Source organism: Lipotes vexillifer, unplaced genomic scaffold, assembly GCF_000442215.2.
Source record: "Lipotes vexillifer unplaced genomic scaffold, Lipotes_vexillifer_v1.1 scaffold1761, whole genome shotgun sequence".
NCBI classification, from domain to species: domain Eukaryota; kingdom Metazoa; phylum Chordata; class Mammalia; order Artiodactyla; family Lipotidae; genus Lipotes; species Lipotes vexillifer.
The window spans coordinates 421,666-432,512 of NW_006777503.1; the positions used below are offsets into that span (position 1 = coordinate 421,666).

A 10,847-nucleotide genomic window follows, 5' to 3' on the forward strand; every position below is an offset into this window, starting at 1 on the left:
AGAGTAAAGTGCTTGTCATGGCTCTGAGGCCTTTGATCAACGGCGTTAGAACAGATGCGTTAAGGAGGGAAGCGGCCTCGGGGGAGTCGACGGTGCCTCCAGAAGGTGGAGGCCGAGGCTGGCGCCCCAGGGCCTCCGGCGCTCTCCTGGCCCAAAACTTCCTAGTCACGGGAGGCTTTGGTGACTCCTCGGCAGCCAGGTGCAAGGACAGTCCTTTGTCCTGCTCCTGGACACAGCTACAGAGCAGCAGTGGTGGGGCCGGCGGGAGCCGGCCACACGCACAGACCCGGGCCGCCTCCCCGGCCTCTGGCGACCCGGCAATCTTTGGCTTCTATACGTGCCACCTTCCTGGCTCGGCATCACCTGGGCCTAACACTGCAGAGGCTGCGAGAGCCGACACAAGTTGAAGGCGCCTGCGCTGGTAAAGGGACGGCGCTGACTGGCCACAGGGATGCGGAGGGACGGTCCTCCTCAGTCCAGCGGCCTCTGACGGACCGAGCCGCCTCCTGAGTTCACCTGCCAGGCGAGCATGCACCTGGTCTGCTTGCTGCTGGCCCCGCCTCCACACGGACCTGGTGCCGGAGCTTTGTTACGTTACCAGAGAGGGAAGTTCAAACCAGGAACACAAAAACGTAGTAAAAAGTATAAAAAATAAGTAGTGTATGTTTGTCTCCTATGTATATACATGTACAGTATTCGCTTTAAAAAAAGAACAAAGCTTGAACAGCACTGACCTGACCTCTCACTTCATTTTCCTAAAATGAAGGCCCACCAAGCGCAGGGCCCGGACAAGGTGGGCCGTCCCCCGACCGCAAGCGGCCCATCCCTGCCCGTCCCAGCATCACAGAATCGCCATATTGCACGATCCCCACCTCCACCCCAAGTCAGTTGTTCTTTTTGGACCCTGATAATGAAATGCATAAAAACTTAATTAGCAGCGGAAATAAGAGGTGCAGGAGGAAGAGACTTCCCCAGCTCCCTCGGAGGTGCCCTGGGGCTCCAGGCCAAGTGACCGGGGCGGGGGCGGGGAGCCTCCACCTCGCGGTCCCCCCACCCCAGCCAGGTTCCTCTTTGCAGCCCCTCCGAAGAATCCTGGAAAACCAGCTCCCGAGCAGTTTATAAAACGTCTCCTCTAAAATAAGAAAAACTATCCTCTGGGTTCTGATTTCAGGGGAGAGAATTTCAAGAATTTATAGATTATCTTCTCTCGGGCTGGACGTTAGAGCTTTTCAAGAACTGACGCGTAAAGCGGAAAGTTCACAGTTTTCAAGTGAAGCATGAGTGTTCCAGGAAGTGGAGAATATTGTGAACGAAAAAACCCACTAACACACGCACGCGCACACACACGCAATGGGGACGCACGGCTCACGCCACGGTTTCCTGGGGGCAGTCGGCGACCCCCTCCCCACCCCCCCCCACCCCGTGACCCTGACCACAGCGCTGCCAGCTCCACCCGCTGCCCGCCTCCCGCTTCCCATCCACCCGCCCCAATGACAGGCCCCTGGATTATTATTTTTCTTCAAAAAGTTTCCAGTCCCTACTCGGAGTTACAGTTGCCCAGTGCAAGGGAAGAAAGAAAATCAAACAAAATATAAACTAAAAAGCCAAAACACCAAACGTATTGCTTGTTTTCCTGCTGGAAAGTTCTTGGCTTTGAGACGTCTTCACATACTCTGAAATTATTGCTTCGGGAAGTCACAGCCCGGCCGGGCCCCTCACTGCACCAAGACGAAGGTGCCCGGCGGGCCCGAGGTCAAGTCCTCCATTTCACAGTCCCCCTGGGGCAGCCCCGCGGGTTCCAGGCTCGGCGACAGCGTGGCGAAGCGTGGCTGGGGGACCACGGCGGCAGGGCCGGGGGCCGTGGAGCTGCTGATGCACAGGTGGGCGTCCAGGAGTTGGGCGGCCGACGCCACCGGGGAGCCCCCGGACTGTAGCAGGGGAGGCGGCAGCAGCAGGCCGGGCCCCAGCCCCAGCTCCTTCTGCAGTCCCGACACGAGGAGGGTGCCATCGCAGGGGGCGAGGACCGGGGGGGCTGGGGGGTGCTGGGCGGCCGGCTGGCAGCCGGGTGGGGCCGCCGGGTGGTGCTGTAACTGGAGCAACCTGGCCAGGCCGAGGGACAGGGAAGGCAGGTCAGTGCCGGCCGGCGCGCGGCTGCCCCCGCCACCCGGCCAGGCTCCCACACGATCGGGTTTCCACCCACCAGGGCTGAGGGCCCGCCCCGTGGACGTACGGGCTGGAGCTGCTCGGAACACGCCACTCTGGGCGTGACTCATCCCCTGAGCAATTCCTGGCATTTCATTCCCCGTCTTGCTTTCGTAGCAGCTCAGAGATGCCAACCAGACGTGACATTCTTACCCGCCGCCCCCTCCCTCCCCCCCTGCGGGCCGATGCTCCCCACCCCCGCCCCCCCAGCCACTGGGAAGGAGCCGCACAGATCTCCCCCAGCCTGGGCAGGGCGGCGCTTGTCTGGTTACGTGCAAAAGCGGGAGCTCAGGGGGTAAGGCCGCTCAGAGAATCCCAAGCCACACGAGCCCTGCCCAGGCCCCGGCGCCAGTGCCACGCGGGCATCTTACCTCTGCTGGTGCAACACCTCCTCCAGCAGGCTCCTGCCCTCCCGGCCGCCAGCCCCGCCACCGTGCAGGCCCGGGCTCTGTGCGGGCAGCTGGAAGGCGCTCAGGCCGCCCCTCGAGGTCCGGCTGGAGGAGGGCTGGCACACCTGGCGAGCCAGCCCCTTGATCTTGTTCAGCCCCAGAAAGCCTTTGGTCCTCGCGTTCTTCCTCAGCTGCTGCCGAAAGGCTTTCAGCCCTGGGGACAGGCAAAGTCAACAGGTATACGGACCCGTCCACCAGCCCTGGCCTGACGGCCCATCGCTTGCTGGGGCTTCCAGACAGCGGGGGAGTATGCGGGGCCGAGTGGCGTTAACGTGGTGGGATGAGGAGACCCGCACGCCTTCCTACAGGGTCAAGGGGCCCTCCTGTCACCCCATCACTTCACAACAGCCCCTCTGCTGGGGCTGGGACATCAGTCTCTTTCGGGGTTTGGTTTGGGACAGCAGGTCCAGCCCTAAGAAGCACACGTCTGGGCAGACAGTGGATCCTTCGTGGAAGGAGGGCGCCAGCAGTGCAGGGGCCTCGGGAGGGGGCTGGGGCCCCACAAGCCCTGGGAAGTGCCAGGAGAGCCCGGCCGCCAAGTATGCGCTGCCTTCGTGGCGGGTGCCTCCCTGATCATCCTCCTCCAAGTCAGGAGCTGATACCCGCCATCCAAGCATCTCTTGGGCTCTTAGGACCAGCTACTAGAGGCCGTGTGAGCTCGTCCTAGAAGCCAGGGCGTCTAGAAGCCGGGCAGCAGCTTCGGCCTGCCCAGGGAGCACAGCTGCTCCACCAGAACCAGCTAGAAGAGGGGTTTGCCACCTGCCGTTAAGGACAAAGTGATGCCCCCCGGGGCGCACACGGGTCTCCCAGGGAAGGCAGAAGTGGGCGCGGAAGGGGAAGTCACCTTGAGTGAGAGAGGTGTCTGATGCCCTCCGGCCCTCCTGGAAGCTGACGGGGAGCAGGGCGGCTCCTCCCAGGGCCCCCTGCGCCTGCAGCACAGGGGTGGCGGACTGGGTCCCCAGGAGTGGCGAGGCCAGTCTGAGCGGGGAGCAGGCGCTCAGCAGCCCCTGAGCGACCAGGTGTCCGCTGAGCCCAGCCAGGCCGTCACCCGCAGAGGTCAGGCAGCTGTCGGAGCTGGTGCCTTCGGAAGGACTGGCCGTGGAGGGTGAGACAACGATACCTGCAGAGCAGCAGGCGCTGCTGAGGCCAGACGCACCCAGGGACGCCCGACGCCCTTCGCAGCAAGTCCAGGTGCTCTGGCCCCGGAGCTTCGCGCCTGCTGCGGCGTCTCCCCGGCCCTCAGATGGCCTGTGGCCCACTGATGGGGCAGACAGCTGTGCCCTCCCCACCCCTAGCCTCAACTCTGCGGGTAGGAAGCCTGCGACGGCCAGATGCCCCCAGAGTCCAGGGAGCCTCGACGGCCAGCACCACGGGGCTGGGGGCGCGGCTACAGCCAACAGGTGGCGCTTGGACCCGGGACACAGAGGGGCTTGGGCCGAGGACCTGCCCTGCTAGCCCCTGAGGGCAGCTAAACCCCACGCTGTCCCTGCCACTCGAGGGCCACCGGTGAGGTCTAAGTATGGTCCACGTGGCCTCGGGCGATTCAGGAATGGCAAACGTGAAGACGCTGCCCATCACAGCCCACCCGCCGGGCACGTCCCCGACCCACGGGGACACTTACACGGAGGGATGCGCGGGGAGAAGCAGGTGGAGACCTCGGCCAGCGTGTGTCTCCGGCCGGTGCTGCCAGGCGGGGGCCCCCGTGCGACCTGCTCCTCGTCCAGGCCCGGGCCCCGCCTGGCCTCCTCGCTGATGGCCGTGTCCAGCAGGCTGCTGGGGGAGACGGAGCGCCGCCGGCACACACCGTGGCAACCGGTGTCCACGGGGAAGAGCGAGGGCTGCGGGGACACACGGAGGCCGGTGACCCCAGCGCTCCGTGAGGCCCGGCCCAGGGCGTCACCAGCACTGGGAACCAGACGGGCCCACCCGGGACACCGCCTGCGAGGCGCTCGCATACCTGCAGTGAGCCGTGGAGGTCACAGTCCAGCTCAACCTGCAGGACGGACTGCCCCAAGGTCTGGGGCTGCGTGCAGAGCAGGGCGGAGCGGAAAGCGTCACCGGGGGGGCCTTCCTGAGGCACCTGGGGGCCAGCAGATGAGGACAGAGGCCGTGAGGGACAGAGGCAGGGGATGACCGCAAGCAACACAGCGTCGCGGAACAGACCAGGCTGGCTTCCCACTGAGTTAACAGGCGTCAGCCGCCAGCTGTGGGCTCAGGACACGTGTGTAGCCCCCTCCAGTGCCTCACCGGCCGAGTGGCGGCACCAGGGGCTGTGAAGGAACAGGGGGTGGTCGGGCGGGACCTGACCCCCAGCAGAGCGGCTGGCACCCCGCCCCCCACCGCTTCACCACACGGGACCCCCTGCCAGGTGCCTAACGGGAGGGGTAGGTGACCTGGGGGCTCAGCCCGCGTGCCCTCCCAGGCATGTCCAAGCAGGGTATTCCTAACTTGGGGACACAGTCCAAGGCAGAGACACGGGGCTGGGTATCGAAGGCGCTGCCCCTCACCTCAAATCCGCTGAGGTCCGAGCTCCGGGGCCTCTGTTGCCAGGCGTGGCCGGGGCGGGCTGGCGGCTGGGCGAGCCGGAGCTCCTTCAGCCGCTCGAGGAGGAGGTAATAAATGGCAGCAAAGTGGTTGTAGCTGCTGTTCTGCAGCGACTGCAGGCAGAGAAGCGGGGTCAGAGCGCAGCCGGCGGTGGGGGGGAGCTCCCGAAGAGCCTGCTCCTGCGCTATTCTGGGGTGGCCGAGAATACCCTTTCCCGTGGGCGAGCTGCCCTCCGATCAGCCGCGCGCCCATTTTAACCCGGCTGGCGAGCGCCTGCTTACCCCGTTCAGCGGCCCGCCCCGCCCCCGACCGGGAAGGCGCACCCTCCCCACGGCAGGCCAGGCTGGCGGCGCACCTCCACGGTCCTCTGCCGGTCCACGCCCAGCGTCTGCATGATGCCCAGCGCCTGCTCGTCATAGCTGCCCAGGCTGGAGGCGTAGCCGAGCAAGGAGAAGACGGGGCAGGTCGGCTGCCGCAGGGCGGGGTCGGCCTGCATCCACCTGTGCTGCCAGATCTGGCTGATGGTGATGCGCTTGGTGGGGTCCACTGCCAGCATGCGGCGGATCAGCGTCTCGCAGTCTGGGGGGCAAGGGAGGCGCACTGAGCCCACAAGGGCCTCCTGCACGCGTGTGCCCAGCACCCACCTGGGTCCCTGCAGGGGACATGGCTCCTCTGCACGTGGCGAGCAGACAAGTGACCATCCCAAAGAACACGGAGGCCGGGAGCGGTGGCCTGGGTGTCACAGACCTGCCGCCAAGGAGGGCCACGGGTGGAGGGATCAGGTCCCTGGGGAATGTGGTCCTAACGTCCACCAGACCAAGTCCCACCTAGACTCCCCCACCCTGCTGTGACCAAGCATGTGAGGAAGCAGCTGTCCAACACCTTCCAAAGTGGAAGAGAAAAGCACAGTGTGGGAGGGGTGAGACTCAGGGGACGGGGCCAGCACCCCGAGTGCTGTCGCTGGGCCCCCAGCCGGCTTCGGAGCAGCCTGCATAAGGCATCAGCCGGCCCTATAAGCCGGGCACGGGAAAAGCAGCCAGTGGGTCGGGATTCTCTCGCAGGCATCTAGTAAACACCCCACAGTGACATGGGACTGGCTCCCAGGCCCGATGGCAGACTCAGAAGACGGTCAAGCAGGCATTTCAGGAAATAAGTTCCTCCTCATCCCCGCAAAGTCTCATCCTGGTTACCCAAGAGCTCGGGCAGCAGGCTGGTGGCCGCACCCGCCCACAGGAGGCCGGGCACTCACCTACCTCGAGACATAAAGAAGGGGATGCGGAACCGGCCCTCCAGCACCCGCTGCCGCAAGGCCGGCAGGCTAGGCCCGTCGAAGGGAAGAGACCCGCAGACGAGGACGTACAGCACGACGCCCAGGCTCTGAGGAGGACCAGACTTGAGTCAGCGCCCGTGCCCCGGCACCGGCGCCCCCCCGAGTACCCGCACCCCCCAGGCACTGCACCAGCGGCTCCTACCCAGATGTCCAGCTGGGGGCCTTCGTACTCCTTCCCCTCGAAGACCTCCGGGGCTGCGTACGGGGGGCTCCCACACCACGTGGACAGAGGCTCTCCTGGCTTATAGAAATTCCCAAACCCGAAATCTGAGAGACAAGGAAACAGGCAATGAAGCTGCGGCGCAAATGGCAGGGCCGCAGTTTCGAAGGCTCGTGCAACACGGCCCGGGGCCCCTCGCCAGCATGCACCTCCCTCCTGCTGGGCGCGCTCCTGGGCCCCTCACCTGCCAGCTTGATGTCCATGTTGCCGTCCAGCAACAGGTTCTCGGTCTTGAGGTCCCGGTGGACGATGTTATGGCTGTGGCAGTATTCCACAGCTGACAGAATCTGCCAGAACTTCTTGCGGGCTTCACTCTCGCTCAGGTGCCCGGTGGAGGTCAAGTAATCTGAGGACGGACAAAAGGAAGCTGTAGCCCCAAATCCAAAGGTCCGGCCGCCGCCTAGGGCACAACGAAAGGATTCTGGGGAGACCCAAACACTGGAGGGGCGATCAGGACATTTCTTTCCAACAGATACCAAGAATCAGCATGGCTTACCAAACATTTCTCCATTTTTTGCGAATTCGGTGACAATGTAAAGCATATCCTTTGTTTCCATAACCTAAAGAAATAAAGACCTTACGTTTAACCACATAAAGGGAACATACCAACGGTATAAATAACCTACTTGAACCCCAGTAAATTTTTAACTTCTCCAGAATGAGCATGTTCGTTATTTTTAAAAAGGAAAGAAAAGAAACTCTTCCGCAATAAAGAGACAAAGGGGATCCCTATTCAGAAAAAGGTTTTTGGGGTGGGATAGGGAGGGTGGGAGGGAGGGAGACGCAAGAGGGAAGAGATATGGGAACATAGGTATATGTATAACTGATTCACATTGTTATGAAGCAGAAACTAACACACCATTGTAAAGCAATTATACTCCAATAAAGATGTAACAAAAAAAGGAAAAAGTTTTTTGAAAATCAGAGGTGAGTTCCTCACTACCCTATCCATCCTGATGCACCTCTGCTTCCCAAAAATATCTACTTGTATTGGAACTGTCCTCTATGGTATTTTTAACTCACTTTGCCTCACCCAAAGTGAAGGCTCTGCAGGCCCCGGCAGTAAAAGAGATGGCGAGAGTTCTGTGAGGCCTTTCTTCTAGAAGCCTAGCAGGCAACAGATTATCCAAGCCAGGGCCGGCACGAGCTGAATAATAGATAACAAATTCCCCGCCCCACTTGCGTTACTGACCTGATACAGTAGGCTGTGAGAGGCCAGCTTTGCCAGGTAAGCTACAAAGGACTCCTCTCCGTACAGCAAACTCCTGGGCGTGTGTGTCAATAGCAAGAGCCAATGTCAAACACACCTTAGAGGTTCGTTTACTGATCGAGAATTTTATTTCACATTGAAAAAAACTTTTAAGGTTTTAAAACATAACTAATTAAGAAAGGAGGTCAAATTCAAATCTTTGGTACTGAAAGGAGTAAAACAAACTCATGTCTGTGTATTTTAAAATATTTCAGAGGGAGACAGAGAGAATACATCTTTACAGAAAAAGATCTCTTCAGGGTTCAAAATATAGTTATTCCCTTAAAAAGGCACTTTAAAGACAACTGCCTTGAGCCACAAATCTAACAAGAAAAGCCAACACAATGCAGTTTCGCTACACTTGTAACTACCCTTGCCCTGGACGTGTGTGGTAGTGACATGCTGTAAGTCTACCCCTTTCCTCAATTTAAAAAAGAGACGGAGGAAGAAGTACGAGTCAACGTGTTTGAAGTTTTAAAAAAAAAACCTCGAGTAAAAAGCTGAAGCGTCTCACGGAGGTTCTGGGGACGGGGCCAGGGGAAGAAAATTAGACACTACTGTCAAAACCAGAGCCATAACAATCGCTGCTACCCACTGAACCCTGTCTCCAAACAGTTAAAGCAGCTCATGGAATGATGAGAAAATTCACCCCCAGAAAAGACCTCTACCGTCTGGCTCACTGGGCTCCTCCCGCACAGGGTCAGCGGAGGACAGGAAGATGAGGAAAGCTCTGGCTCATCCCACTTGTCAAAGTCAAAGACAGACAGGCTTCAGCCCACTCCTGTGGAAACAGGCTGGGCACATTGCTCAGGCACTGACATCAGTGACCATGGAGGAAACATCTTATCTCGGCCTGACTCAAAAATGACAACAGAAACAAAACACGAACTGGAGTGCACGTGACTCGATCTCGGCACTAAACAATGCTGAGTAAACTGTCATTAGAGGAACACGAGCCCCATGACTCCACCTCATCCTTCACCGTAACCCAGGGCGCAGCCTCCCCGGGGGGGCATTTCAACCTCAGTCCTCTCCCCTGCCACACTGTACAGCTTCACCTTGCCAAGGGCACACACACATCCCCACACCGTCCCATATTCATCTCGGATCCACAGGGTTTCGTGAGAATCGTCAAAAGGAACTTATACCTAACACAACTGGGAGTGATATCAAACATTTGCAAAGAACTTATCCTTCTGCAAGTAGATCCGAGTTCATTTTGCAGAAGCACCTGGCTAAGTAAGAAATTCCTTTGCTGTCCTAATTAAATCAGCACTTAGTTTCCAAAGATACAATTTATTAGTTTCAAGGAAGAACACAAAAAGCAAACCAACAGACGTACAGGGTGAGGCACGTTCTTAAAGCAGATTAGATGGCAAGTTCCTTTTGCTCTGACGCAGCAAAGGCACCTCATCTCTCCGTTTTTGATGGAAGGGTTGAAACGGGATAGACAAATGCTCACTGCAGCCTTTGCGCAGATAAGTTTACGAAAACTGGTAAGGGCAGCTGGTTTTAAAGATTAATAATTATCTGCAAAGGCAGAAGAGTCTAGTTTCACTCAGATTCGTCCCTTCACACTAAATGGTTGACTTGCGGCAGTGCAGAGATCTAGTTGTTTTCATAGTAAATTTAACAACCGACCTCCACGCATTCAAAACTGGAATGAGTAACACTACCAAACAAAACTTTCATGAAGCAAATCTGAATTATGATCCAAGAGCAAAAGAATAACTGCACAGCTTACAGAAGTCAATCTGTTCACCTTATACAATCAACCCCCTGACTCCTACAAACACCCACAAAGAGGGGCAACCTTCAGAGACTTAAGTTGTTGAAAATTTTAAAAATGATACACTTTGCCAGAAGTAACAGTGGAAAGCAAACTTGAGTCCTTACCTGATAAAGCTTTATGATATGAGGATGATTCAGAAGCTTCATGATCTGAACTTCACGGTATATTTTTTCTAAATTGCTTGAATCTAATCGTGTCTTGTCGATTATTTTTATTGCAACCTACAGATTTTTAATAGATAAAGGATATTTTGTTTGAAAAAGAAAAACCCTCTCATTTAAGCTAATTTACACATTTCATTTTCTGTAGATTAATTTCTAAAACACTTTCTGTCCCCAAAGGTCACAAAAAGTTAGGGAGGAAAATAACGGAAGGAACCATTAATATTACTTAAAAAGCCAAAGATCAATAAATGTCCTAAGTCTCTGCAGGCTCACTTTTCAGGGCTCCAGCTGCGCTCCTAGGTTATTTGCTCATTATCCTCCTTGCTGTCCCCCAATATTTGTACAAATTATGCATAATCATAATATAAAGCATTTTTTTCCTTTTCCAAACTAAAAACTGTCAGCGTTTAGACATTAGGACGAAGGACCCCACAAGCAGGGATTCCACCAGCTTCCCCTGCTCCGGGGACGGGGGGTGTCCACCCGCAGAGGGTGCACCCCCGGAGGGTCCAGCCCGTGGTCCCGCCGCCCCACGCACCTGCGTTTTGGTAACTCGATGCCGGGCCAGCTTCACCACCGCGAAATTGCCCTTGCCCAGGGTCCGCTCGATGTCGTAAAAGCCCACCCGGAGAGGTTTCTGCTGTCCCTGGCCCGAGCCCGCGGGGGCCGCGCTCAACTCCGACATGATCACCATGGCTCCGGGCCGCACCTGCGGGTGGGGGGCGCGCTCAGCTCGGCGCCGGCCGGCCGGAGCCCAGGGCCCCCGGCCCGCCGGGCGCGCGGACCCGCTGCCACCCGCCCCCGCCGGCGACCGGCTCCACAGCGACCCCGGATTCCGGGAGCCCCTTGGGGCGTGCGCCCCGCTCCCACGCCCGCCGCCCGCGCTCGGCTCGGCTC

General features: G+C 58.4%; 1 protein-coding gene across 1 annotated transcript; it reads right to left on the minus strand.

Annotated features, from left to right (window-relative positions):
• Positions 1-1,715: 1,715 nt before the first annotated feature.
• SIK1 (salt inducible kinase 1) lies at positions 1,716-10,644 on the minus strand. Its single transcript, XM_007451133.1, has 13 exons — positions 10,489-10,644; positions 9,891-10,007; positions 7,242-7,305; positions 6,930-7,091; positions 6,668-6,792; positions 6,449-6,572; positions 5,551-5,774; positions 5,159-5,308; positions 4,609-4,731; positions 4,273-4,489; positions 3,496-3,771; positions 2,574-2,805; positions 1,716-2,100 (listed from the first exon to the last, which is right to left on the minus strand). Exons 1-13 carry the CDS (start codon positions 10,642-10,644, stop codon positions 1,716-1,718), a joined length of 2,355 nt encoding a protein of 784 aa, XP_007451195.1.
• Between the last annotated feature and the right edge of the window lie 203 nt (positions 10,645-10,847).